The 27,822-nt window shown below is 59.4% G+C and overlaps 3 protein-coding genes across 6 annotated transcripts; 1 reads left to right on the plus strand and 2 right to left on the minus strand.

The window, feature by feature from the left end:
- Window positions 1-1,934: 1,934 nt before the first annotated feature.
- Window positions 1,935-10,652, plus strand: LOC309601020 (E3 ubiquitin-protein ligase TRIM7-like). Its single transcript, XM_082333818.1, has 7 exons — window positions 1,935-2,516; window positions 5,018-5,104; window positions 5,195-5,422; window positions 6,120-6,142; window positions 6,696-6,811; window positions 8,342-8,374; window positions 9,236-10,652. The coding sequence occupies exons 1-7, from the start codon at window positions 2,004-2,006 to the stop codon at window positions 9,760-9,762; spliced, it is 1,527 nt and encodes a 508-aa protein (XP_082189944.1). The 5' UTR covers window positions 1,935-2,003; the 3' UTR covers window positions 9,763-10,652.
- A 243-nt stretch (window positions 10,653-10,895) lies between these two features.
- ZNF692 (zinc finger protein 692) lies at window positions 10,896-21,035 on the minus strand. 2 transcript variants are annotated; one of them, XM_082333751.1, is made up of 12 exons: window positions 20,968-21,035; window positions 19,672-19,868; window positions 19,547-19,578; window positions 18,723-19,136; window positions 17,993-18,041; window positions 17,665-17,808; window positions 17,113-17,241; window positions 14,619-14,681; window positions 14,276-14,354; window positions 13,723-13,837; window positions 13,342-13,441; window positions 10,896-12,885 (listed from the first exon to the last, which is right to left on the minus strand). In XM_082333751.1, the coding sequence occupies exons 1-12, from the start codon at window positions 21,019-21,021 to the stop codon at window positions 12,450-12,452; spliced, it is 1,812 nt and encodes a 603-aa protein (XP_082189877.1). In that variant the 5' UTR covers window positions 21,022-21,035; the 3' UTR covers window positions 10,896-12,449. The 2 variants fall into 2 exon arrangements, with proteins under 2 accessions (XP_082189877.1, XP_082189878.1); XM_082333752.1 differs by having other exon boundaries at window positions 20,870-21,022.
- A 2,274-nt stretch (window positions 21,036-23,309) lies between these two features.
- LOC309601043 (C-type lectin domain family 2 member B-like) lies at window positions 23,310-26,965 on the minus strand. 3 transcript variants are annotated; one of them, XM_082333866.1, is made up of 6 exons: window positions 26,906-26,965; window positions 25,379-25,811; window positions 24,865-24,960; window positions 24,486-24,667; window positions 24,113-24,213; window positions 23,310-23,937 (listed from the first exon to the last, which is right to left on the minus strand). In XM_082333866.1, exons 2-6 carry the CDS (start codon window positions 25,515-25,517, stop codon window positions 23,814-23,816), a joined length of 642 nt encoding a protein of 213 aa, XP_082189992.1. In that variant the 5' UTR covers window positions 25,518-25,811; window positions 26,906-26,965; the 3' UTR covers window positions 23,310-23,813. The 3 variants fall into 3 exon arrangements, with proteins under 3 accessions (XP_082189992.1, XP_082189991.1, XP_082189993.1); XM_082333865.1 differs by having other exon boundaries at window positions 24,486-24,670; window positions 26,906-26,922; XM_082333867.1 differs by lacking the exon at window positions 26,906-26,965 and having other exon boundaries at window positions 23,310-23,759; window positions 24,486-24,670.
- Between the last annotated feature and the right edge of the window lie 857 nt (window positions 26,966-27,822).

Consider the following 27,822-nt stretch of genomic DNA (forward strand, 5'->3'; position numbering starts at 1 on the left):
GGGTCGTTGGGGTGGGTTTTGAGCACCCACATTCACCCCCGAGGATGCTCCCCGCGCCCTGGTGCTTTTGGCACCCAAACCCCAACATTGGGGTGAATTAACGGGGTTTAGGGGCACCCCCAGAATCGTCCCCTCGCTCCGGCCTGGCGGCGAAAACCAAGGGGAAAAGCGTGAAAAACGGGAGGCTGTTTCAGCCGGGGGCCGTTAAGAATAATTAAGAAAAATTAAAATAAATCGCCAGCGTTCAGCCTAACGAAGACACTTTGTTGTCAAAAGTTGAGGCATTAAGATGATCATTTTTAGCGATTATTAAGACGTGATTTAATAGCGTTGGTTTAACAGAGACGGGCTGAGGGGATGGGATTAATTAATGTGTACTTAAAGTTTATTTTCAGGGAATTCTCGGGATGATGGAGCTCCCTGGATGTAGGGATGCTCCGTGGGGCTGCTGCAGAGCCAGCCAGAGCCCAGGCGCCCGGCTGCCCCCCCCCAACATCCTATAGGCACCGATGCATCCCCCCAACATCCTATAGGCACCCAGACATCCAGGCTTCCCCCCCCCAGCAACCTACAGGGACGCAGACCTCCCCCCAGCACCCTATAGGGACTGAGACGCGTTCTCCCCCCACCCCAACAACCTATAAGGACCCCCCCCAGCACCCTATAGGCACCGATGCATCCACACACCCCCCAACATCCTATAGGGACCCAGCCATTCGGACTCCCCCAGCACCTATATGGACACACACCCCTCCCAGCACCCTATAGGCACCGATGCATCCACACACACCCCAACACCCTATAGGGACCCAGACACCCGGGCTCCCCCAGCACCCTATAGGGACACACACCCCTCCCAACACCCTATAGGCACCGATGCATCCACACACACCCCAACACCCTATAGGGACCGATGCATCCACACACACCCCAACACCCTATAGGGACCGAAACACCCGGGCTCCCCCAGCACCCTATAGGGACACACACCCCTCCCAACACCCTATAGGCAAATATCCTATAGGGACACACACCCCTCCCAGCACCCTATAGGCACGGATGCATCCACCCCCCAATATCCTATAGGGACACACACCCCTCCCAGCACCCTATAGGCACTGATGCATCCACCCCCCAATATCCTATAGGGACACACACCCCTCCCAGCACCCTATAGGCACTGATGCATCCACCCCCCAATATCCTATAGGGACACACACCCCTCCCAGCACCCTATAGGCACTGATGCATCCACCCCCCAATATCCTATAGGGACACACACCCCTCCCAGCACCCTATAGGCACTGATGCATCCACCCCCAATATCCTATAGGGACACACACCCCCCCCAGCACCCTATAGGCACTGATGCATCCACCCCCAATATCCTATAGGGACACACACCCCCCCCAGCACCCTATAGGCACCGATGCATCCACCCCCCAATATCCTATAGGGACACACACCCCTCCCAGCACCCTATAGGCACGGATGCATCCACCCCCCAATATCCTATAGGGACACACACCCCTCCCAGCACCCTATAGGCACTGATGCATCCACCCCCAATATCCTATAGGGACACACACCCCTCCCACCACCCTATAGGCACGCATGCATCCACCCCCCAATATCCTATAGGGACACACACCCCTCCCAGCACCCTATAGGCACGCATGCATCCATCCCCCCCCAAACACCCTATAGGGACCCAGACACCCGGGCTCCCCCAGCACCTATAGGGGGACACCCCCCCCCCCCCGTTCCCTATAGCTCCCCCCGGCCCCGCCCCCTCTCAGGCCGCGCACGCGCAGCCCGCCCCCCCCGCGGGGGGGGAGACGCCGACGTCCTGGCGCCTTCTCCCTCCCCGCGCAGGCGCGGCCCCGCCCCCTCCGCCGCGCGCAGGCGCGGCCCCGCCCCTCCCGGCCGGCAGTCGGGCGGCGGAGCGGCGCGGAGCGGAGCGCCGAGCGCAGCGCGGAGCCCAGCGCAGCCGGGGAGCCGGGATGGAGGCGCCGCCCGCTCCCCCCGCCGTCCCGCCCGCTCCCTGCAGCGCGGCCCGAAGCCTGCAGGACGAGTTAACGTGCCCGGTGTGCCTGGAGTACTTCAACGACCCGGTGTTGGTGGCCGAGTGCGGTCATAACTTCTGCCGCGCCTGCGTGACCCAGTGCTGGGAGGACTCGGCGCGGCGGCTCTGCTGCCCGCAGTGCCGGGAACCGGTGCCGCAACGGCTTTTCCGCCCTAACCGTTCTCTCGGTAACATCGTCCACATCGTCCGCCAGCTGGGGCTGCCGCCGGGCCCTGCCGAACCCCCGCCGGGGCCTCCCGCCCCCGCCCCGCCTCTGCCCGCCGCCGCTCCGCCCGGCCCGCCGGGGCCGCCGCGCTGCCCGCGCCACGGCGAACCCTTGCGGCTTTACTGCGTGCAGGATCGCCGCGCCGTCTGCGTCGTCTGTCACCTTTCCCGGGAGCACCGTACCCACACCGTGCTGCCCGCCGAGGAGGCGGCCCACGCCGCGGAGGTCAGTGCCGGGGGGGGGGGGGGGGGGCGGTGCACCGGGAGCTGGGGAGCACATGGGGTGCCCTAAGGACCCCCCTGTTTATGGGGGTGCAGTAGGGACGCCCCTCCCGGGGGCGGCAGTGCAGCGGGAGCCCAGTTTGGGGGCGGTAGGGACCCCCCCCCAAGGAGGGAGAGTCCTGGGAGCCCCCCCGGGATGTTGGGGTGCAATGAGGACATGCCTTGGGGAGCCCCTCTCGGGTGCAGGAGGATGGGGGACGCAATAAGGACCCTTTTTGTGAAGGGAGAGTAGCAAGCCCCCCCCCCCCAGCCCGAATTGGGGGTGCAATAAGGACACCCCGCGGGGTGGGGGTGCACTGGGGAGCCCCCTCCCCGCGGGAGGCAATGCACCTGGGGTGCAATAGGGAGTACCCCACTGCTCTATGCCCCTATTCGTACGTATCTGGGTGCAGGGAGGGTAGTGGGGTCCCCCCAGGGTTTGGGGTGCAGAATGGGGCCTCACTGGGGACCCCATTCCAAGGTGGCTGCTCCTCCATACAGTGGGGCGGGATATGGGGTGCAATAGGGACTCAAATCCCGCCCCAGACGGGGACACCCCGGGGTGGGGGCTGACCCCATGCAGTAGGGCAGGATGGGGGACTGTCCCCTGTGCAAAATGGAGCTGGGTTTAACTGGGAAGATACTGGGAGGGGGGTGTCGGCCAGTTTGGTCTCCTGTCTGAAGTAAGACTGAGCTGGGATGGGAATCCCTGGGATCGCTTCCGTGCAGGTGTGAGTGTGCAAAATACCATCAGGCACCCCAAAATCCTCAGCTTTCCTGGGCAGAAACGCTCTGGAATGAGCATGGAGCCTGGCTCCTGGGGGTGGGGAGGCTTAGTTTTTTAGCACCGAGAACAATCTGGGGCTAAAGTGGAGCAGGAATCCCCCAGGAGTGACTTTCCCCCCGCCAAATAAAAAAAAAAAAAAAAACAAACCAGCACAGGGTGGTTGAGCAACGTGACGCAGAGCAAAAACGGAGCCCGGCCTTTGGCGGTGTTCGATCTCCTCCAAAACCACCGTGGTGATGAAGGGGAGACCCACACGTTGCGATGCGGGGGGCTCCCTGGTGGAAATAGTTATTAATTAATAATTAAGAGGCGTGTGAGCGCGGCGGCCTGACCCCGAGCAGCCAGGCCTCGTTTCTCCGGCGGGGTGAAGGAAAACCAAGATGCCGGACGGGGAGCGGATGTTTACTGCGCAGCAGCGGCTGGAGGAGGAGGAGGAGGAGGAGGAGCAGCCGGGGCGATCACGGTGGATTGGGGAAGGGGATTGCGTGATCGTTAACCGCTGCGTATTAATTGTTGCAGTTAGCGGTGTCGAGGCAGGTGGCACCAAAGGCTTTTATACTGAATTTTGTACTGAAATCGCGGTGGGTGCCTGGTTGCACCATCCTTGTCATCTTCCGTGGCTGCGGCTGCTCTTAGTGGGAAGCCGGAGCTCGACTTGGCGGCATCGTCCCCACCCCCAAATTTGGGATCTTGTCCTTTTTTAGGACCGCAGCGTCTTTAGGCAGGTCCGCCATTGAACGCTGCTCAGGCTGCTGCTCTCTTGTGGTTTTTTTTTCTTTTTTCCCCTTCGTTAATCCGCTTTTACGCATTTTTAACAACGGGTTGTTGCCCCTTGGGGGCTGCTTGCAACCCGTGCCCCCGTTTTTCCGATTTTTGCTTTTATCTCGTGCTTAAATTCTGCATTATCAGGAGGCGTGTGGTAGCAAGCACCGGTTTGCACAGCTGGTTAGCAACAGCAAAATCTCTGTAGCTTTGCGTTTTATTTATAACAGATCCGTTGCTGCTTTCTCCCAAAAGCCCTGCTGCTTTTTGTTTAGTGTTGCTAGGAGCTTCTCCATCTTCCTCGGAGGTCAAATGACTTAAACGAGGGCGGGCACGATGGTTTCCAGTAATAAGCCGTTAATAAACTTAACGAGCAGCCTGGAGGTGGCTGGCCCCTCCATCTCAGTGGGGTTCAGGCAGATGTCGGGGTGCCTCGGCCGGTCTCCCCGGCTCGTGGCGGGGCTGGGATGTGAAAGCTGATCCCGAGAGGCGCCGAGGCGGAAGGGGTTTTCACGTGGGTGGGACTTAGTGGTTTGCGTTTGCAGCTGCGCTCTTACAGGGAGCTAAAAATTGGCTCTAATTTTTTTTTTTTTTTGGCCTTGCTCCTCTTTCTTCTTCCTCCTGCCCCTGGCTCCGAACTGCTCAGGCTGTTTTAGGGGACAGTTTTTGGGCTGGTTGGGGGAAGTTTTGGGCTTTCTTGGCATGCCCAAAACTAAGGGTTGAGGATAACAGGGCAGGGGAGGACACAGTGCGGTGATGGCCTCACCTCTTTTTGGGTTCATGGTGTTCTCCAGCTTAAAAAAAAAAGAATAAACACAGTTGATGAAATTGGAGGGAATCCCCCACCATCCCTTTCTTCCGTATTCCTGATCCCAAATAGGAAAGGTTCCCAACAGATCTCCTCTTTCTCCTTCCAGGAGGTGCCACAGGAGCATTTGAGCTCCCTGAGGAAAGGGCGTGAAGAAGCCAAGGCTGAGAGGGAGCGGCAGAGCGAAGACTTGCTGGTGAGTGCCTCGGGGTGGGGGGGTTCCCCAAAACCCCCCCAGCTGCGGGGATGTCGGTCTCACGTGGGTTCCCCCCTCTGGGTTTTGCAGAAGCAGACAGAAGTGGAGAGGCAGAAGATTGTGGCCGAGTGCAAGGAGCTCCGGGGCTTCCTGGAGGAGAAGGAGCAGCTCCTGCTGTCCCGTCTGGAGGAGCTCGACAGAGACATCGTCAAGAGGAGAGATGAGAGCGTCTCCCGGCTCTCCGAGGAGATTGCCCAGCTCGATAAGCTGCTGGCCGAGCAGGGAGGAGAGAATGGCCCAGGAAACCAGTCTGGGCAGGTGAGACTCCTGGAATGTGTCCTTCCAGCCCGGAGGTTATGGCATAGCAGGGTGTAAAACCCGGGAGAGCTCGAGGTCGGGATCCCTGGGGACAAAAATCCATTTAGAGGGACCGCAGGGTGCTGACGGGTTCTGCTGGGGGGCAGCTCGGGTCCATTAACTCCACGCTGGAGCTGGCCTATCTCCGAGTCAGGGGTTTTGACTTGCTGCTGGGCTGCTTTTTCAGGTGGGAACCCAATTTTTAACACAGTTTTGGGAGTAAAATTGGCCCTTTTAGTAGTGAAGCTGCTTGGGCTCCCTTGGATACCAAGAACTAAGAAATACCCAAACAAATCTCCCAAACATTTTTGGTTTGTGTCATTCCATCGTCACTGTGAGCCCTGAATCCTCATGGTTTTGGCAGCTTGATGGCAGTCATGATTTTTCTTAATTTCTTTAAAAAAGCATGTTTGTTTTTTTTTTTCCCCCACCCACACTAAAAAAGAAAAAGGGGAAAAAAAAAAAACCCCGTATCATTATAATTCTGCCATCTCTGTGGGTCCAGTTGCACTCTGCTTTGGAAACAGCTGCTGAGAGCTGATCCCCCTTAGCAGAGCAGCTGTGGGGCCGCTTTTGGGGAGGATTTTGGAGGCTGTGAGGTAGAAGAGAGACTCGTACTGATTTTTGTTGTTTTGTTTTGTTTTTTCTCTCTCTTCAGGGTGTTGTCCCAGCTGGAAGCAGGTGAGTGAACCTGAGCCCTTGCTGGGTTAACTGGGAGGCTCACACCGGAGGCAGAGCTGGTGTTGCGAGGGCGTACGCCCCGTCCAGCTCCCGCCCCGCCTGCCTTGTGGTTCTCGCCCGCGCCCGGCTGTTACCTTTGAGGCAAAAACCAAACCGTCGCGGCGGGGCTTTGCAGCCGGCGGGTTGTGGGGAGGGCTGGAGCGTCCTTCCAGAGGAAACCGCGGCGCGGCTGGGTTGGGGAGGGCCCAAACCCACGCCATCAGGACCAGTATCAAAAGCCGGATCAGGCTGCTCAGGGCTGGGCCCCCGCCAAGGCGTGGAGATCCCCCCCCACATCTCTATCCCAGTGGCCTCCTGCGTGCCTCGTACTGGGCAGCTCCAAACTGGACCCAGTCCTCAGGTGTGGCCTCACAAGCACTGACAGAGGGAGAATAATCGAATACCAAACCTCTTCAGTACCAGGGCAGGTTTCTTTCCTGCCTCTAGTTTGGAGATTTTCTTTTATTTTTTTTTTTTTCCAGAGGGGAAACTAATATTTATTTCTCCTCCCCAGCTTTGAGAGCTGGATGTTTTGCAAGCCGGAGGCTGGCTTCACGGAGCTGGAGAAGAAACTCAAGAGCTTTTCCCAGAAGAGCGCAGTGCTGAAAGAGGTCTTGCTGGAGTTCAAGGGTGAGCGCTGGAAAAGGTTTTCTTTAAAAGTTGGTGCCTCCTAATGCCTACGTTTAATTTGCCTTAAAAGAAAGATGAAATTTGCCTTAAAAGAAAGATGAAATTTGCCTTAAAAGAAAGATGAAATTTGCCTTAAAAGAAAGATGAAATTTGCCTTAAAAGAAAGATGAAATTTGCCTTAAAAGAAAGATGAAATTTGCCTTAAAAGAAAGATGAAATTTGCCTTAAAAGAAAGATGAAATTTGCCTTAAAAGAAAGATGAAATTTGCCTTAAAAGAAAGATGAAATTTGCCTTAAAAGAAAGATGAAATTTGCCTTAAAAGAAAGATGAAATTTGCCTTAAAAGAAAGATGAAATTTGCCTTAAAAGAAAGATGAAATTTGCCTTAAAAGAAAGATGAAATTTGCCTTAAAAGAAAGATGAAATTTGCCTTAAAAGAAAGATGAAATTTGCCTTAAAAGAAAGATGAAATTTGCCTTAAAAGAAAGATGAAATTTGCCTTAAAAGAAAGATGAAATTTGCCTTAAAAGAAAGATGAAATTTGCCTTAAAAGAAAGATGAAATTTGCCTTAAAAGAAAGATGAAATTTGCCTTAAAAGAAAGATGAAATTTGCCTTAAAAGAAAGATGAAATTTGCCTTAAAAGAAAGATGAAATTTGCCTTAAAAGAAAGATGAAATTTGCCTTAAAAGAAAGATGAAATTTGCCTTAAAAGAAAGATGAAATTTGCCTTAAAAGAAAGATGAAATTTGCCTTAAAAGAAAGATGAAATTTGCCTTAAAAGAAAGATGAAATTTGCCTTAAAAGAAAGATGAAATTTGCCTTAAAAGAAAGATGAAATTTGCCTTAAAAGAAAGATGAAATTTGCCTTAAAAGAAAGATGAAATTTGCCTTAAAAGAAAGATGAAATTTGCCTTAAAAGAAAGATGAAATTTGCCTTAAAAGAAAGATGAAATTTGCCTTAAAAGAAAGATGAAATTTGCCTTAAAAGAAAGATGAAATTTGCCTTAAAAGAAAGATGAAATTTGCCTTAAAAGAAAGATGAAATTTGCCTTAAAAGAAAGATGAAATTTGCCTTAAAAGAAAGATGAAATTTGCCTTAAAAGAAAGATGAAATTTGCCTTAAAAGAAAGATGAAATTTGCCTTAAAAGAAAGATGAAATTTGCCTTAAAAGAAAGATGAAATTCGCCTTAAAAGAAAGATGAAATTCGCCTTAAAAGAAAGATGAAATTCGCCTTAAAAGATGATTTGGTTTGAGCTGGGCTCTCGTTTCTCCCTTGGGCTTGTTGGGAGCGCTCTTTATTGTTTGAGCATCTGCTCATCAAAAATATAAAGCCCCGTTTGCTTGAAAAGCAGCGCATTTGCATGGATTTCCGCGTGGAAGTCCGACGCAGCCGTACGCGGTCGTTCCCAAGCAGCAGCGTGCGGTGGTTTGCCGTAAGGCAGGGAGCAAGGTCGCGTGCGCGTAGGCAGTCCCCGGGGACTCCCCGTGACCGAAGGGATCTAAATTTCTTTCTTTTCTTCCCTCAGAGAACCTCCGGTTCGAGCTGGAGAATGACACAGGTGAGCCCGGTTTGGTTTTGGGAGCCTGACCTTCATTTTTGCAGGGCTTAATTTGAGCGTTTCAGCTTCCCCGGGGGGGGTGTGTCGGCGGTGAGACCTTCAAGCTAGCTTTAGAGGTCAGGAGAGGAGAAAATTACTGCTGGTGCTGCCAAAGGAAGGGGGGAAAAAACCGATGCAGCTGCTGGGCGACTCCACAAAAGGCGCAACCGTTGAATTTGTTAGGAAACCGCGGGGTTAAGAGGACTCTCCAGAAGCTGATCCGCTCTACCCGGAGCGAGGAGACCTTTGGCCCCGCTGGTGGGTGCTGAGTTAGCTCAGAGATGGACTTTGCAACCTCTTGCGTTTGCTGCTGGTAGCTGAGGGCCGTCGCTGGGCTCCGTCTCCTTGGCTGGGTGCAGGACAGGCCCCTCTCGCTTTCAGCAGTCTCTGATATTCCCCTCTCACAGTCGTTTTCAGGCCGTGCAGCCCTAGTTCCTGCCGCTCCCCTGAGGACAAGAGCAGCTCTTAAGACACGAGGATATTTGTGCTTGTTCCTCTCCGGCGCTTGGCAGTGACTAAAAAAAAAAAAAGTTATTTCTGCCCAGAAATTTCTGTTCCCGAGGACGGAGGTGTCTCGGGTGGGGCAGGCCGGGGGGGTTGCAGCAGGGATCTGGCGGTTTCTCCGCTTTAATTAGAAAGCGGAGCCTGATCTTTGTTCCTCTGCGGCTCTTTGCACTTCAGGTGCTTAAAACTTTGAGAAGCGACTCGTCTGGTGTCATCCTGGGGCAGAGACGATGAATCCCCTCGGAGGGCGGCTCCGACCAGGGTGGGAGAGGGGTCCTTAGCTTGCAGACGCTCATATCCATGCTTCCCTCTGCCCAGGTGATCTCTCTCTGGACCCGGACACTGCCAACCCCTACCTGGTGCTGTCGGAGGACAAGAGGAGCGTGCGGCTCAGGAGCGCTCCCCAGGAGCTGCCGGCAAACCCCAAAAGATTCGATTATTCCTTTTGCGTGCTGGCGGCGGAGGGTTTCATAGCTGGGAGGCATTACTGGGAGGTGGAGGTGGGAGATGGAGAGAGCTGGGTCCTGGGGGCGGCCCGCGAGTCGGTGCGGAGGAAGGAGAAAATCGACTTTGCTCCGGAGGAGGGGATCTGGGCGGTGGGGTTGAACTGGAAGGGGAAGAATTGGGATCAGTATCAGGCTTTCACCTCCCCGGAGACGCCCCTGTCCCTGTGCGAGAGGCCCAGGAAGATCGGGGTGTACCTGGACTACGAAGGCGGGTGGGTGGCGTTTTACAACGCCGATAACATGGCTCCCATCTTCACCTTCACGGCCGCTTTCACCGAAAAGATCTTTCCTTTCTTCTGGCTCTTCTACGTGGGCTCCTCGCTCTCCCTTTGCAATTGACCCCGTCCGGTTTCTTTATCCCTCCCCGAGGTGACCTGCAAGTAGTGCCCCATCCTGTCCCCCTTTTCCCCTTGCTTTCAGACAGAGGACCCCGAAACTCATGATTGTCCCTTGTTCGGCTTTGGGGTTAACTTTTTCTTGTCGCATTTAAAAGTTTTGGGTCTCTTTTTACCCTGAAAACCTTCCTCTGGGGCATCAACCATTGAGGGTGGCTGCTTAAAAAGCCTCGACGTGGGGTTATTTCCCCCCCCTCTGCTGTAAAAGCAACCCCATGTTTTTGTTTTTGTTCTGTTCGAAGTTGGCTGCCCCATGAAAACAGGGACGTAACCAGGGAGAAAAGCTACCTTAGGGGTTTATCGCATCCTGCATTGATCCGTAGCCAAAGCCGCCTGCTTTTGTGCACCCCGGGAAGCTCTCGAGGGCTAGAAAACCTGCGTGAGGAGGAGAGGTACCGTACCCCCCCCCCCATTTCTGAGACCGTTGCTCTGCAGGTCACCTTTTAGCTTTCCCCCCACCCCATCCTCGCTTTCCTTTCCTCCTCGGGAAAGGGCCGAGCCCGTCTTTTCGCTGCCGCTAGAGCTAAGAGAGCAAAACCCCGCCATCTCCCTCGCCGCTTCCCCCCCGTTAACGCCGAGCAGCCGTAGAGCCGAGCGCTGGGAGCCGCAGCCCCGGGGATCGAGGCAGTCTGAGCCGGGGGGGGGGGATGATTTTGGGGTCAACCCAAAAGCTGGCAGGGGCGTAGCTGTAGGGAGAGAGAGCCACGGACGTGTCGCAAATCCTGGAGTCTCTCGGGCGCGCTCGCCGTCGCAGATTTTTGGGGTTGGCTTTGCGGATGTGGGGTGATGGAAACCCAGGCCGTGTCGTGGGGAAGGAGGGGGAAGCCTTGTTTTAGGTGTGATCTCGCGCGTGCTTATAAACCCCTGCCCGCCCTCGTGTGATCCCGCGATGCTGTTATGTCTCTTTGCCCTGTCACTCTGTTTAGTGGGGAAATAAAAGTTGCTGTGCAAAAAAAAAAAAAACCAAAAAAAAACCCCAAAACCCAAACCAAAACCCCCTAAAACCCAACAATCTGGTGTTTGTCCGTGCCGCCAGCGGAAGGAAAAGCCGCTCTCCGGGGCCAGGCTTGGGCCTGCGGCGATGCCGCTGCTGCTCAGCCCCCCTCTCCTCCGAGGCGACGCCTCTCCTTGGCGCTCGGGGGGCTCGGCAGAGTTTCGGGGTCCCTGCGGAGGGTAAATTAACTTTAAATGCCCAAAGAAGTGGGTTTAAGACCTTTTCCTTGAGTATATAGAGATGTATTTTAACTCTTTAGTCAGAAAGCAATGAGGCAACAGCTCCGTTTGCTTTGAGAGCTGCTAGGAAAGGAATAAAATAATATTTAAAGCCTTTAAACGAAACCCTTGGGGAGGCAGAAGAAGGGGAGAGAGGGACCCTGGGTTTGGGGGAGCGATGGTAGGGGCTTGCACGGTGAAAGGGGGGGTCCTGCTTGCTCCCCATGGCCCTGCTGGTGCTCAGCACCTGGCAGCATCAAGCCCTTTTTTGGGGTGAAAAAAAGCCCTTTTGGGGGTGAACCCCCCCCTTTTTTGGGGGTAGGCGGCAGCCCCTCTGTGAGGGGACGCAGCCTTGCTGCAGGCAGCAGCCGTGTGCGCACGGGGAAGGAGCGGGAGGATGAGGGGTGCTGCTGCCCCGTGCTGGGGGGAAATGGGGGTGCCCGTTCCCCCCCCCCAGCCCAGAAAATCCCCCCAGTTTCTGCTCCGAGAAGGAAAATACCGCGCAGCAGGAAAGCAGATGCCCCCGAGAGGGGGTAGCGATGGTGCAGAGATGCTCTGCGATATTTATCCCTGGTCCGGGAGCTCTTGGAGCCCCGTTTTTGGGTCAATTCCTTCGTTACTGGTTTCTCTAAGCCGATAACCGGCGGTGCGGTTTGGATACGGGGCCGCGCTCCGGCTCATCCCGATTCCCACAGGCGCGATTCCCTCCTCCCTGCGGCCACTTTATCTGTGTCAAAACCGTCTTCTGGCCTACGCTTGCAGGGGGGTTATTTTTTTTTCCCCTGATAAGCCCTGTTGAGCGGCAACCTTCAAGGCTGCGTAAATAGTACAGTCCAAAAGGCTCAATAAAAGGCAAGTGGTGTTTAGAGGACTTGGGGAACCATCGCCAGATCAAATAACGCCCGTTTCCGAGGCCAAAACCGATACAGCCTCGCTCTCCTCCACCTACCGTTGCCTTCCCGACCGAAATCGCCGTTTTTTTATTGTGCTAAATACAACCTTTGGCCTGGGCCGGCTGCACACACGGAAATCGCACTCTTCTACCGCTGTTTTTCATAGAAACTCGGCGCAGAGGTGGCCGGCGCAAGCGGGGAAACCCACTTTTATACAAAATAAGTCTTTATTGAGGATCCTGCCGAGGACTTCGGCAACCTCACGCTCCCTCCTCGCAGCGAGGGAGCCGGGCGCGAGGCTCTCCGCCTGCGGCAATGCTGCTGCGAGCTCTAGGGAAGGCTGGGTTTTGGTGGAAAAGCTGGGATTTCCCCCGGGAAGCGTCGGTCCTTGCCCCTCCCTTGTATTTTTGGCACCTGGACGTGCTGCTGGCACACACCGCGGGGTCCGGCGTCGCTTCGCCTTGCCCCATGGGTCCTCTCCTGCTCTCTGGTCCCTCCTGCGGCAAGAACCGGAGGATGAATCCTGCTACGAACCAACGCCGTCCATCACCCGGCCTCGGGGCGCGCCCGGATCCTGCCGGCTCCCCCCTCGATACTCGGCCAAGGCTGCGATGGGAGGTGGGGTCTTCTCCGGTTCTCCACCGCTCGCCAGGGTGTCCCCAAGCCCCGGCATCTCCAGGGGCTCCGCGGCCAACGCTCCGGGTGCCTCCGGGTGCTCCGGCCCCGCGCTGAAGTTCAGCGGTGGGGACGGCACCGCCTGCCGCTGGCCCCCCTCGCCTTGGGGGGGTCCGCCGGGCACTTCGGGGTGACTTTTGCTTTTGTGGGCAGTGACGTTGTCTTTCTTCTCGAACTTCTTGCCGCAGATGTCGCAGGAGAACTGGTAGAAGGAGTCGGCGTCGTGTTTCTTCATGTGCCAGTTCAGGGAGGCTTTCTGGCGGCAGGTGAAGCCGCAGATCTCGCACCTGGGAGAAAACAGGACGAGATTTAATGTAAAAGAATAAAAAAGACAGGCATTACCAGGGATTAAGCGCCAGGGAGAATTGGCCCCGCCTCATCTTGCTGCTGCAGTTTTACGTGGGCTTAGCAAAGCCACCGCCCCGCGCCGCTGCGGCCCTTCGCTCTGTGTGGCTTCAGCACACCCTCCAGGCAAGGAGCTGCATCGCTCTCGTTAAATCCCAGATAATTACGCTTCTCCAAATCAAGCCCACGCTCTGACGCCGATCCTCAAGCTGCTGGATCAGAGCGCAGCCCGCCCCGGGGGGGGCAGAAACCTTTCGGCAAAGCAAAAATAACAGCAAGTCCTCCGGCTACCCGCGGCGAGAAACTCCGAGAAGCTAAATTTGAGTTGCAAAGCGATGGGGAGAAACCGTGATGCCACCCGGGGAGCCAGCGGTCGCGTTGGCGGGACCGGTACTTACTGCAGGGGTTTCTCCCCTGTGTGGATGCGCCTGTGGATGATCAAGTTGCTGCTGGTACGAAAGGATCGGGCGCAGAACTCGCAGATATAGTCCCGCTTGTCTGGGGGGCAGAAGGAAAAAAAAAAAGCTTAGGGGCTGATCCAGCCTAGAAGAGCACAGGGGGCTTTCGGGATGAGTTTTAGGAGCCAGGATGCTTTCCCAGCACAGAATCTCGGGAGCAGAAAGCAAAAACGGGTGCGGTACCATCTACCAGGGATGCGACTGAATGGTGAGGACGTGGGTATGGCCAGCTGGAGCCCAGTAGAGGTGGACCAGCGCGGGAGAGGAGGTATAGGGGGGTATATATCCGTGTAGGTGCCCGTGCCGAGGTGGCCGACTCACCGCTGTGCAGCTTCTCGTGCTCCTTGAGGTGCTTCTTGAAGTTGAAGGACTTGCCGCAGCTGGGCTCCGAGCAGGTGAAGGTCTTCTGGTGGACGTGCTGGTACTTCTTGTGGTGCTGCCGTTTTGGGGAGAAAAAAGGGGGAGTGAGAAGAGAGGAGGTCGGCGCTGAGAAGCTGCACTTGGAGAAAGCCCAAGGGCACCTTCCAGCGAAAACCTCCCCGCCCTGTTTCGCTCCCTGAAGCGCGTGGTGGGACTTCAAGAGACCTCAGGCACGCCGAGCTGCTGCTGAACACACGGGGCCAACGCCTCCCCTATTATCCAGCTTCGGAAAGCCGTGGGGAATTCAGGTTGCCCAGCTCTGGCTCTAGGACAACAGCCAAGATGCCCAAAACGGAGCTTGGACAAGCAAAACTTGACCCATCTAATGGGTCACCAAAGCTGCCGGTGGCCCCAGAAGAGACTGGGAGCAGGAGGGATGCTCGTGCCCAGCTCGGCTGCACCTCCCGGGGCACGAGAGGTGGATTTAAGCGCAACGGTTGCCCCCAGCCCTCACGTTCAGGTACTGGCGGTTGGAGAAGATCTTGCCGCAGCCTTCGAAGTCGCACAGGAGGATCTCGCGCTTTGCCGCCTTCCTGCAGAAAGAGGGGGTGGGAAACCGTCGTCGGTGAGGACGAGCAGGGAGGAGAGCCGAAAAAGCCGTGGCTTTTGGATTTGGCACCCCGCTAGGTCCTCCTCACCCACCCTCCCTCCTACCCACCCATCAAAAGCTTAATTTAAGGAAATAAATCCCTTCAGGAGGCTCCTGTCGGAGCAAGCGTCGCTTGCCAAGGGTGTCCCATCACGGAAGGGCTGAGCTGCACCTTCTCGTCGTCCCCTTCCCCACCGGCCCCGGGTACCTGATCCTCTTCGGGCCGATCTGGGCCACGTCCTCGTCGCACGGCCGCGCTCGCCTCTTGCAGCTGCAACGGGAAAGAAGGGGCTTGAGTGAGGCTCTTGTCCCCTCTCTTTGTCCCCAAGCACGGAGCTGAGACGCTGCGGTCCTCCAGCCTCGCAGCTGATGGGTTTCTAAGCAAACCCTATGTTAAAACCATCCTCTGGGCAACCATTTCTCTTTTATTTCCTCCATTTGGGGAATTCACTCCAATATTTCTCCCCATCAGAGAAGGAAACGATGTCGTTAACAAATGCACAGACACCACAAATAGGGATATATCCTTTATTACTCATTACAAAAAAACCTTTCACAGGGTTTTGGATATGTCCCAGGACATTGAAGATTGATGTCAACCTCACGCCAGCCTCGTTTGATCTATAATTTATCCGCAGCTCCGTGGAAACAGCAGCTATTTCGGGCTGACATCCTGAAATTAAAGAAAAATACGTTAAAAAGAACAGGCGTGCTTCTGTGGGGAGGAGAAATAGAGAGATCGTTGAATAGACGACGATGCCAAACCACATCCTCAGCACGGAATAAAAATAGGGGCTGGGCATCTTTGTCCACAACCTCTTAAAAATGTTGGATGAGCTCACGACGGCCTTACCTTTGGGGAGAGAGAAGAGGATGAACGCAGCAAGTCTGGAGGCTCTCGCTTTTGCTCATAAAATAGTCTTTTATCTCTATTCTTCCAGTTGCTGTGACAAAAAAGGAGGGAAAAAATTAATCAAATGCCTGTAAATATGATCTCGGTAACCAAGCTCAGCCTTAAAAAGGACAGAACCGACTTAAAGCTTAGGCAGGGCTTTGGAGAGGGGGTTAAAAGCTCCAAGACGGCACTGGTTGCCCAGGAAAGTCAACGGCCGCTTTCATCAGCCACCTCTGCAGCTCTCCACTGGCCCTTGGGCGCATCTTTAGGAGGTCTCAACACCAGGACTTTGCATGGAAAGTCTACAGGACCCAAAAATGCCAAGGGAATGTGAAAAATCCCTCTTTTAATTCACGTTTGGCCTTAACAAGGCCTACCTAGGCCTAACCCAAACCTTTCCACCCTCACATTGAAGTTGAGAGCCTGCTGTCGCCCGCTGCGACGTGACCAGCGGTGGGCAGGGAGAGGAGAAAAGCAAATGCCATATTTACCGTCAAGTTTTCCTTTGCTGGGACTGGGTCTCCGGGAGGGCGTTCGCTCTTCCAGCGAGCTCTGAGGCGGTTTCAGAGCTGCAAGGCGAGGGTGAAGGGTGTTTAGCACCGAAAAGAAGCGGCAATACCGTGCCAAAGCGAAAAGCAAATTGATGAAAAGCCTTAACGGAGCAGCACGATACTTACGTGGTGAGTTTTGGGGCGTGCGTTTTGCTGCCGGTCCCGTCTTTCATGGGACACACGAAGGCAAGATGCGTTACAAGGCGGCGTTACGTGGTCGTGCCGGCGAACTCCAATGAAAAAGGAGGTTTTAACGCCCTCGTCGTATTAAAAATATAAGAAAATCCAGCAAGGTGACATCTCCTTGTGTGTCAGACCCAAGAGGCAACGCACGGCCCCTCCTCGTTTCAGCATCGAGACCAACCTCTATTTAATACTCTCGCATAAAGACCCAGCAAATAACTGAGCGACGATTTGCGCTTATTTAGAACAGAAAAGTGAATTTTGAGCCCACGTGGCTGGGAAGGAAAGGTTAAAGCCTAACCCTCAGCCTCACACAGGCCGTGGTAAAGAGTGCTCGCAAGTTAAATAATTGTGGTTGTCACAAGCTGTCCCTTGACCAACACTTGAGGTTCGCAGCGCTGCCGTCGCTACTCGCTTCTCCCCCTGGGCTTGAGCTGCCGGGCAATATAGCTGGGCCGTATAGAGCTGCTCTGGCTGCTGGAGAAGCCCCCTGTCTATAGGTGGAGACAGCAGTCTCCGTGCTTCTGCAGGGGGCGGAGGGGTGGGACGTATGGATTTTTTTTGCTGCTGCACCCTCCAGGCTGCTCGGAGGCTTCAACGCCCACTGCGGTGGTGGTTTAAGGGGTCTTCGTCCCCTCCGGGGACAACCCCTGCCCCAGCAGCACGTCCTTGCTCCCCGACCACCCAGGACCGGCTCCACGAGAGACACGGTGGACGAAATGAAGCCTCGTTAAGCCCCCCCGTAGCGAGATCGGCGCCCCAGACCCCTTTGCAAGCTCCAACGCCCAACGAGGCCAAGCGACGCAGCTCTGCCCTGCGGACGACGGCACCGCGAGGAGGATTAACCCCCCCTGGGGACGCGTGGCTCTTGCCCTGCCCGGAGCTCAGGGCTTGAACACCGTTTATGGTTGGCCTGGATGGTTTCCATCTGGTTTCTCAGCACGGAAAGCAGCAGCATCTCCACCATGCCCCAAAACGCTCGCTCAGTGGCCACGGAGAGATGGCTGACCCAAGACGGGCACCCCAATGCCCGTCCCCAGCGTCACCACACCGACGCGGCCGTCTTGACTCACCTGACTCGTCCAACCTTCTCCTCCGATGGGCTGGAGCTGGTCAGGCTCGGCTCGTTCGGGGGCTGCTCCTCCTTTACGGGTTTCTTACGGGCTTTGGGCTGGCTTTGTCGTCGCTGTGGCTCAGAGTCGCTGGGGGAGAAGACAGACATGGAATAGGCAAGATGGTTTAGATGGTTGGATGTGGTAGGACATGGTCGGACGTGGTAGGACATTGGTTGGACGTGGCAGGACATTGGTTGGACGTGGCAGGACATTGGTTGGACGTGGCAGGACGTGGCAAAGACCCTCACCCAGGCAGAGATACAGCGAAAGAAGGTGTCTCCCCAAAAGGCTGTGCCCTTTTGAGCTCAGAAGCGCCTTATTTAGGTGATACAAGGACATTATTCCCATCTCCTCCCATCTCTGCTAGGGTCAGCAAGACAAGAGGGTGGCAGGGATGTACGGTCTGAAACCCTCCCAGTGCGATACCCGTCTGGACTGGGAGCCTGCGGACTGGCTCTCATGTGGTCCCAGTCCGTGGGCTCCTTCCCAGCAGCTCCAAGCGCTCTTCACCTGTCCAGAGATGGGTGGTAGTTCTCATCGCGCAGATCATCGGTGTAGGTGAGGTCATCGTCCTCGGCAAAGTCCTCGTCCTCCTCTTCCTCCTCTTCTTGGGGCTCAGCCCCCTGCTCCGCTTTCTCCTCCGGGATGGGCACGCTGCAGGAACGCAACGATCAAAGTCAGCTCTGCCGCAACGGGTTTTATCACGGAAGGTCTTTGTTACAACGTTGGCTGCCCGTTGGAGAACTCGAGGGATGAGATGGATGGGTCCAAACTTGACCTTCAGCTCCGGAGAGCCCAGTTATACACTGGAGGAAGACTCATGCATGCCACCACTCACCTCCCCTCATCTTTTGCTGCGGTCCCGGTCTCCGTCGGCACTTGGGGAGCTGCAAGGAGACGGCAGGAGTTGCGGTAAGTTGAAGCGGGGCTGGTTGAGCCGGGATGTTGGGAGAGGCAGAGGAGGGAGGAGGAGGATGGGGAGCGGATCTGGCAGCAGGGTTGGGAAGCCTGCAGGCGTTGGAAAGGACCTGCACGGTGCCATCCCGCTGACCAGAAGAAATGAGGGCCAAGTTGCTCCAAAATACTCTACTGGAAGAAGCTCAGCCTCTTCTCAAATAGCTACTACAGGGAGAAAAAAAAAGGTTTTTCTCCCTGGTTTTCAGTCTGGATAAACAACAAGAGCTGTGGCTCTTGGAAACGGCCGAGAGCTGCATCCGTGTGGGCTCAGCGAGGTCTTCTGCTCAACACCGGTAACGAACCTGAGGTGCCCCAGCTCTGCTTTTCCAGGGGAAGGAAAGGACGGAGAAGACATGGGCTTGTTTTTTGTGGTAGGAACAAGCCCAGTGGGAGACTCTTCTACCTGTTTGTCCAGCAAAGGCCCCGAGATTTGTTTTACGTGATGGTGCTGTCACGTCTGGAGCAAGAGGGAGGCAACGGGGTTGGGGCAACACCTGATCCCAGTGGGAAGGTGGCCGACGTGCCCCTGGGACTGGGAGAAGGGCTGAAGATGGGGAATCGAGAAGCCAATGGGGAAATGAGGGTGGAGAAGGGGACACAGAGGAGCTCACCTGCGTTGCCATCATCGCTACCAGCTCCCGGCTCTTCCCTCTGGTCCCCATCACCGACGGGCGACCGAGCTGCTCCCTCCAGTTCAGCTTCGCCCTTCCCAGAGCCGGACTCGGTGGCCAGCCCTGCTCGCCGGAGCGAGCGCCGGCGGCCGGTGGCCGGTGGGGAGCTGCACCCCGAGTCCCCCTGTTGCTCCTCTCCACGGTGACCGGTGGTGGGGGTACGGTCCCCCGCTGCCCCGGGGACACCCCAGGAGAAGCTGTGCCCGGCCATGCACTCCCACACCAGCTGGGACGTGCTGCCTGGGGCCGGCGGCTTCACGTCGGGGACGAAACCGCACTCCTGGCCATGACCGTGGGACAGGACGACCAGGCGCTGCAGGGCATCGGCGTGGAGAAGGCTGGGCTCCGGCTCGCCTGGTGAAGGCAGAAAAAACAGACAAATCGGTGAAAACCGGCTCCGAATTTTGGCTTTTCGGTTGTTCTCCATCGTGTAAAACCAGCGTAGGGCGGGGGGGACATCTGCAAGGGTCTCCCTCCACCACCTCAGGCGGGCTCTGATATTTCCACCATATTAAGAGCTCTCCTTTTTTAGCAACCCCCAAAACCTCAAAAAGCTCCCCCCCAAAAAAAAGAGCTGGGGATGCCAAAAAAACGCCAACACAGCCAAACCGAGGGAGCGCTTCGCCTCCCGCTCGGCAGCGGGGAGCATCTCCGGGTGCATCTCCAGCACCCAAGCGCTCAATGCAACGGGAATCTCCTCTCTTCACCTCTTTTGGACCCAAAATAACCGGTGCCAACGCGGATTTGGGGGGGGAGGCACCTACCTGGGCTCCAGACGCAGCCGTGGGAGCTGTACCTGTGGGGGGGAAGCGGGAGAGTGAGTGAGCTTCAACCTTCCTTTTCCCCATCCCGAGGGATTTTAAGGGATTTGCAGCCCCCCACCACCGACCTGTCGAGGAGGAACTGGGCCAACTGGGAGTGCAGGGCGAAGCCGAGCTGCTCCTTGAGGCGACACCAGCGCTCCAGGTGCCCCCCGATGCGGATGCGGCACTTGCTGCGGCGGGCGTCCAGCTCCCGACGTTTCTGTCGTCGGATGCAATCGGGGGCCCGCTGCCGGCCGGGGCGGCCCGGCTCCATGGGGGGGGTCTGGAGGGGGGGGGACACATGGGGGGGTCAGGGGGGGCCCTGGGGACACGGGAGGGGGATTTAGGGGTGGTCTGGCTCCATGGAGGGGGTCTGGAGGGGGGGGACACACACATGGGGGGGTCAGGGGGGGCCCTGGGGACACGGGAGGGGGATTTAGGGGTGGTCTGGCTCCATGGGGGGGTCAGGGGGGGACGTGGGGACATGGGAGGGGGATTTAGGGGTGGTCTGGCTCCATGGGGGGGTCGGGGGGGGCCGTGGGGACACGGGAGGGGGACATGGCAATGGCCCAGCTCCATGGGGGGGTCGGGGGGGACACAGGGACATGGGGGACGGACGCATGGGGAAGGGGCTGGGGGGTCCAGGGGGACACGGGGGGGGGGGGGGGCACAGGGGGGGGACACAGGGACAAGGGGCACACAAGGACGGGGGGGGGGGCACATGGGGGTGGCCCAGCTCCATGGCGAGGGGGCTGGGGGGTCCAGGGGGACACGGGGGGGGGGGGACACAGGGACAAGGGGGACACGGCTCCATGGGGAGGGGGACAGGGGACATGGGGGGGGGGGGGGGGGGGGGGGAAGGCCCCGCCCCCAGCCTGCGGAAGCCCCGCCCCCCCTTGGCTCCACCCCTCCAAACCCCCAACCGTGCCTTTTGCCCTCCTCTTGGCCCCGCCCACACGCCGCAGCCACGCCTCCGCCTGGCCCCGCCCCTCCACAGCCCCGCCCCCTGTCGACTGGCTCCTCCCGCTCGCCCCTAAGCCCCGCCCCTCCACGGCAAACCCCGCCCCTCTCCCCTTAACCCCGCCTCCCGCCTTCCCGCCATTTCCCCCCCCGCCCCTCACGGCCTCCCCTACCCCCCCCCCCCCCCCCCCGCAGCCCCGTTCCCGCCGCCGGGCCTTAAAGCGGGCCCCGCGGCGGGGAAGGGAAAGCCGACGGGAAGAGAAGGGCCGAGGCTCCGGCGCGCTGCCGCCCTCCCCGCCGCAGCCGTCCCGCTCGCCGGCGAACCTCCTCCGCCGGGCCGCGCTCCATCTCAGCCCGAGGTGGCCCCACCCCGGGGCCGTGCCCCCTTTAAGAGCCACAGGAACCCCCCCCACATCGCTCACACTGCTCGGGGACCGGCACAAGATGGCGGAGGGCCCGCCTCCCCCTCCGCGCATGCGCGCTACGCCACGCCCACCCCGCCGTAGAGCGCGGGGGCTGATGGGAGTTGTAGTCCTTGGGGAGGGGGGCGGGCGCGGTGCATCATGGGAAACGTGGCCCAGTGGAGTCCCCCTGTTGAGCGTAGGCCTCGCCGCCATCAGGCCGCAGGACCCAGGCGGATATTCCCAATTTTGGCCTTTTTTGGGGGTGAAATATTCCCCCCGCAAGCACTTTTTTGGCGTTTGGCAGCCCCACCGGCGCTGGTTTTCATCTCCCCAGGGGGGATTTGGTTCGGTTGCCGCCAAGGCAGAGCCCCCCCCTCCCCGAGCTGCCCCGCGCCCCTTCCCTTCAATCCAGCCCCAAATCTGCGCTAATAATAAATAATAATAAAAATAAAAGTTAACGCACCGCTATTGCCATGGCTTCCACGCTCGCTCCGTGCTCCTTCCCCTTCCTCCAAGGGCTTTGGCCAGCGACGGCCGACGGCCGTCCCCGTTGCCCAAATTATCCCGGTTTCACATGAAAGCAGCTTTCCTGAGCACCTCTTTAGGGTTCTCCTCTCTCCAGCGAGGGCTCCCCTCATCTTGGCATCAACAAAGCCGTTACAAATTCAGCATTTCCCCCCAGCTGATTTCTACCTCCTCCCTCAGTTTCCCCCCCAAAAAGTGGATTTTTTTAAAAATTATTTTTTATTCTTTTTTTTAGAAAGACTTTTCATCCCCTTTCGCCCCGGCTTTCACATGCGGGGCACCGGGGGGGTCTCGCGTGCCGGATCCTGCGGTCAGGGGAAGGGGTACAAAAACAAAAGGCGGGGGCTCGAGAGCATCCCCCTGTCCCCAGAGAGGCCAAAGCGGGGTGTCCTGGGGCAAAGCACCTTGGTGAGACCCCCCTGCACAAAGGGGTGACCCCAGTAAGAGACCAGCAGGAGCTGGGTGTCCCCAAAAATCCCTCTTTTGGAGTCCCAGCTGAGTCCCGGAGCTCGGCAGAGGCAGAACAGCAGCCAGCCCGGGGCGTCCGGGGAGCCACAGCCTCGAGCAAAGCCCCCCCCGGACCCTTCTCCCTCCATCCGGGCCTCAGTTTCCCCAGTTTGAGCAGCTCTCGGGCACCCGATGGGCGGCATCGCCCCGCTTCTCCCCTTCTCAAATCGCACCGGTCATGGCCGCCCCGTATGTCCTCTCTCCCCCACAGATTTTTGGGGGTGGGAACCAGCAGCCACGACCTCCCAGTACCTGCATCCTATTTCCCCCCCCCCCCCCCAAAAAAAATAAGATGGTAGAAGGGAAAAATCTATAAACCTGTCTGTTTTTGTGGAGCTCATTGACCAGCTCTCACGCCGAGGCGGCGGCGGCTGTGACGGCACAGCCGTGTGCACGGGGAGGCGCAGGCACTTCAGGAACCCACGGGTGCCCAACGCCTCCTGCCTCCTAAGCAGCAGCAATTTCATCAGCCTAATTCGGCACTCCCGTCTTAGCTCCCGCCCTTTCCTTGCTTCCTTTGCCACACGGAAGCAAGCGGCTCCGCTCAGCACGCTGCAAGGCTGCCCGGTTCCTTCCAGGATTCAGTTGCGTGGGCTTTATCTGCTCAAATGGGGAACCCAGCCCCAAATCCATTTTGCTGACCCGGGGAAGGGGACGTCAGGGGACAAGAGCAGAGCCTCTCCCCCTGGCCGAAGCCTCAAAACCGGGGTTTCCCCAGCTCAGAATGAACAAGCCAAAAAAAGATGAGGCGGGACAGCCCCACCAGCACTCCTCTCCCCTCCCCGCTGCCACCTCAGCCCCTAACTGGGATGCTCGAGGATGGACGGACTGGGAGCACTGGGAAGGGGCCCTCCCGCGCAGCGGGGGACACGGCGAGGTTTGCTCAGCCACCATCCCGGGCGGGTTCGTCCCCAACGCCCGCGGCCGCTTTCAGCTGCCCCTGGGGCTCCTGCCGCAGCACCTTCTCGAGGGGGTCAGGACTCGGGGGGCCCCGAGAGCCCCCGTACGCAGGAAAGCAAGGGCTGACGGGGAGGGCGGTGCCTTCCAGCAGCGCACGGCCCGGGGGGAGCCCCGGCACCCCCCCGGCCATCGGGCAGAGCCAGCGCCGCGAGACGGGCTCCGGCACAGGGCTCCAGCCATCCCCCCCCAGCCTCCGGCACCCCCCGCGGCCACGGCGCCGGGGAGAAGACCCCGGGGGCAGCCGTCGCGTCACACACGGGTACCCCAACGCTCCCAGCGCCGGGGTGGAAAGTGCAGCCGGGGCCGAGGAGGGGAACGGACAGGGCTGCCTGCAGCAGGCGCCTTCGCAACACAAGGGACACCCAGGGTCGTCTGGCACGCTTTAATACGTAGAAAATCAGAAAAATACTAGACATAATAAAGTAGAAATACAGCATCAACATCTCTAACTCCTTTTTAGCATCACACAAGAGACATTGCACATCCCGGCTCTGTGTCCCCTCTGCCCAGGACAGGCCCAGGGACCTCTGCCGAGCTTTCGGCACCCATCCCATCTGGGAGCAGCCGCTCCAGCTCCATCACCAGAGCGCAAAAAGATACACAGGGCGATACGTGAATTGCGAGAGAAGGAAGACGAGTTCTCGGGTGGTCCCAGAAGGAGCAACCCAAGATCCCAGCGCAGGCAGCCGCACGTCAGCTTCCGCGACGTCTCCCCTTCCTGCAGGTTCACCTCCCCGAGACCTGGCAGCGACTTGCTGCTGAGACCAGGAACAACCCGCACGGCCGCAGGGACGTCCTTCGCTCAGCGCTGCTCTGTGCTGGTGGAAGAGCAGAGGCTGTGAGCCTGCAGCAAGGGGAAGGTCCTTTCTCCATCAGCTCTGTCCCATCAGAGCTTGGGGCTTGCTGCAGAGATACGGCCGGCGCTGTGAGCAGCTCGAACTCGCGAGATCATGGTCGTTCAAGAAAAAACAAGGTTCTTGGCCCAAGACACGGAACCTGCAACAAGAAGGAACGGCGCCGCTGGTACCGTCGGGTTAGCAGCTGTCCCCTCACGCACCAGGAGACAAGCGCTGCCTGCAAGGGACGGGCCCGGCCCACGCGTCCCACCAGGCCCCTGCCCGTCCCACCGCAGGACGGTCGCCCCGCGGCCCCGGCTCGCGACGGGACTCACGTTTGGTTGAAGCTGCTGCCATCCACCCACTCCAGGCGCTCGCCGCGTCTCCGCAGCCCGAGCCAGTAATCAACATTGCCCTTGAGGCGCCAGAGCAGCTCCTGGGTAGGAAAGAGAGAAGCCAACAGTCAGGAGCTGCTGCCGGCCCCACACGGGTCCCTGCCGGCCTCGCAGCCGGCCCCGGCCCCGCGCCGCGCACGGGGAGACGCGCCCTGGGCTCCACGCCGCACCCCCTGCCTCCCTCCCTCCAAGGCCCCGCGGCAGAACTGCATCTCTCTCCCTACAAGCACCTCTCGCCTGCCCAGCGCCAAGCCCAGGGCCTGCACCCAACCCACAAACCCCCCCTTCGCCCCCACAACAGCCCCGCGCTCACCATTTCCCAGTCCATCTTGGGCACAGCCAGCGAGGCCCCGAGCGAGGCGCACCGCTCCTGGCTCCACTCCCAGCTCCCCTCCTCGCGCGAGAGGTGGTAGCACACCTCGCGGTACCCGACCCAGTCCCACGGGCAGGCCAGCGCCGGCGCCGCAGGCAGATCCGCGGTCCCTCCACGCCGTCCTGCTGGAGAGGGAAGGGGAGAAGGGGGGAAGGTCAGAGGCTTCCGCTCCACGGGGACCAGGGCACGCAGCTCCCCGGCGCAGGGAAGGAGGCAGCCCCGCGCGCCCCCCTCGGGGAGCCCCAGTTTGCTGCCGGGGACCCTGGCACACGCAGCTCTGCGCCGAGGGGCCGGACGGAGGCGGCCGCTCCTCCCTTACCTGATTGTACAGCAAGAGCCGCGGCCAAAGCCAGCACCAGAGCCACGAGCACAGCCAGCACCAGGGCGCACACTCGATGGCATATGCGCTGCTTGCCTGGGGGAGGAAAAAGCCGCTGGCGGTGAGGAGGGTGCTGTCCCAGAGCAGGCACGGCCCTCGCATCCCCGCCACCCCCAGCACCACGAGCTGCCCAGGGAACGCGGGAGGGGCCCCCCAGCCCCTTTGCCCCCGCACACACGCCGCTGGCAGCGAGAAAGCCAAGGGACAGTCCCCCAGGCCGGGCACAAGGCTCTCGCCCCCCAGACGCGGGGGGACAACCTGCAGCAGGAGAGCTGCCGAGGAGCTGGGGAGGCGGGGGCGTCTGCTACAGACCACTGCCTGGGGACCGAGCAGAATACGAGCCCTCTCCAGCTGGAAGAAGCCTCACGCTTGCCAGCCCCAGGCCTCGGGGGCTGACGCTGCCACAGGGACGCTGGCCCCTCCCTGCAGGCCACAGGGCCGGCCCTGCACTCACCCACAAGCCTTCCGTCTGTCTGTCTGTCCTGATGCTCAGGCACCTCTGGGTGCGGGGACGTCCCTACGCCCAGGCGACCCAGGGGCTCCTCCACATTCCCACCAGTGGAGCAGAATCCGTTCCTCTCCTCTTCTCCCATGGCACACGGAAAAGTGGAATCTCTTTGCTTGTCACATGCAGGAAGTTTCGCCCAAGGCGTCACAACGGCTGGCAAAGCCTGTTTCAAGCCAGGCTTAGGCACAGTTTTACCTCCACAGCTGGTATCAGCGCATCAGGAGATCACAGACAACATGACGATGATGCAGTAGCTCCAGATGTTCAATTCCGTACGCCGACTGGGGCCGCGCTTGCCTCCCACGGACCAGCCAAGGCCCTGCGGTGACAGCCAGGCTCGGGAAGGCGACGCCAGCACAGTCCTGCCCTGGCCCCGCTCCTGGGGAGGCGAACGCAGCGTCAGGGAGCTCAGGGCCCGGCCCTGGCCCCCAGCAGAGCCCAGGGTCCCCCCAACCCCTCTGCCGAGCCCTCCTCCGCTCCCCGCGGCTGCCGCACACCACCCCCAGCGGCCCCAGCGCCCCAGGCTGCGGCAGGGGCCAGACCCGCGCCCTTCGGAGACAACGAGGGGCTGGAAACCCGCTTACCCCGGGGGGGGGGACGGGATGGAGGGGCCCGAGCACAGCTTCTAGGGGTGCCCAGGAGACCGGCTGCAGTCGGGGCGAGGGAGGGAGCGAGGCAGATCGGGGAGGAACCGATGCAGGGCTGCAGTTTGCATTTTCCCCGACCCCGGTTCCCTGGCCCAGCCCTGCACAGCCAGCCCACGGATGAAAACGGAGAGCAAAGCGCCCTGACCCACGCGTGCAAACGCCAACTCCTGCAATCGGCCAGCTGATGCAAGAGAGGTGCGGGAGAGGCTCAGCTTGGCCCTGGGGACAGGACTATTAACCCGAAGCTCCTGCAAAGGGCTTGCAGAACCCTTTCTTTGTGGTTCTTTCCCGAGACAAGAGCATGGCTCCCCGCCAGGGAAAAGCAAAGCGGCTCCTCTCCTTAAGAGCAGAGGGGAAGGGAGCAGCATCGCCCGCAGAGGGGGGGACTGTGGAGGAGGGGGGTCCCGCAGGAGAGCCCAGGGAAGCCCGGGCAGGACGGGGCCCTCCCGGGAGCCCAGCGCAGCCCTAGGGAGCCCCGGGCCCGAGGCAGCGGCGCAGCCCTGCCCCGGCGAGCCCCAGCCCCGGCGGGAGAGCTCGGGGCACCGCGACAACGCGGCCCTTCCCGTGGGAATCACCCCGGGCTGGGGGGGCGGCAGGAAAACGCGGGCGGGCAAAGCCTCCGCAGGGCCCCTTCTGCCCGTCCCAGCGCCCGCCGAGGCGCGGCGGGAAGCAGGAGGCCACAGGCGCCCGCTCCCCCCCCGGCCCCAGAGGCAGGCGAAAGCGGGGGGGGGGGACGCGGGGCGGGCGAGCCCGCCGGGCTCCCTTCCCCACAGCTCGCCCCTGCCCCGCAGCCGGCGGCCCCGCAGGACCCGCGGCAGGGCCCTACCTGCGCTGCGGCCGCTCCCGGCTCCGCGGCCTCGGGCGGCTCCGGCCGCCGCCGCCGGCCCCGCAAACGCCGGGCAGCTGAGAATGAGCCGTCCCGCTCTTGGCCAATCAGCGCGCGGAGGCGGGGAGTGGCGGGCGGCGCAGCCAATCAGAGAGAGAGCGGCCCGTCCCGTTTCTAAGCCCCGCCTCACCGCCCCATCCCATTCATTCCGCGGGGCCGCGGTCCTTTTTGGGTGGGTGGCAGGCAGATTTGGGGTGGGAGCCAGGCCCTGGCGTCCTCCCTCTCTCCGGGGTTGAGGAGGCTTCCACCCCCCGCTACTGCTGGTGAAGTAGCGTCTATTTACAGCCCCTCTCTGCCGTGGTGTGCTCACCCCGCCGCGGCACGTCGGCCTTGCCAGCCGCGGCGTGGGAAGAGCCGCTTTAGCCCAGGTCCCGCCAGCGCTCCCGGGGTGAACGGTTTGATCCCTTGGCGGGGCTCAGCCTGGGTCGTCCCTCTCCTGTGCCAGCAGCGGGAAGGCCCCGGGCGTTGGGACGGGCAGGCGGAGGAGCCTGTGCCCCTTCGGCTGCGGCTGGGCCTGGTTCTTCTCTGTAGGACAGAGCCCTCTGTGAGGGCTTCCCTTTCCTTCCCTCTCCTTGCCCATCCTTCAGCTGGCAGTAGGGAAGCTGATGGGTGGCCCCAGCCCCGGGGCGATTCTCATGGGAACGGCCACGTTGCGTAGAGCACCCCTTCCTCCCCAAAGAGGGGGAAAAACAGCCTGGGGGAGCGGGGAGCGGGGAAACGGCCTGGAAAACCGGCAGCGGAATTGGGGAGGGGGCTCCTGCACCCCCTGATGGCCCCGGGGGTCAGAATCGGCCCGGTTTGCACCCAAAGCCCGGCGCCCGGCTGAGCCGGGAGGGGGAAGCAGCGGCCCGAGCGCC

Source organism: Platalea leucorodia, assembly GCF_965183815.1.
Source record: "Platalea leucorodia genome assembly, chromosome: 28".
NCBI lineage: Eukaryota > Metazoa > Chordata > Aves > Pelecaniformes > Threskiornithidae > Platalea > Platalea leucorodia.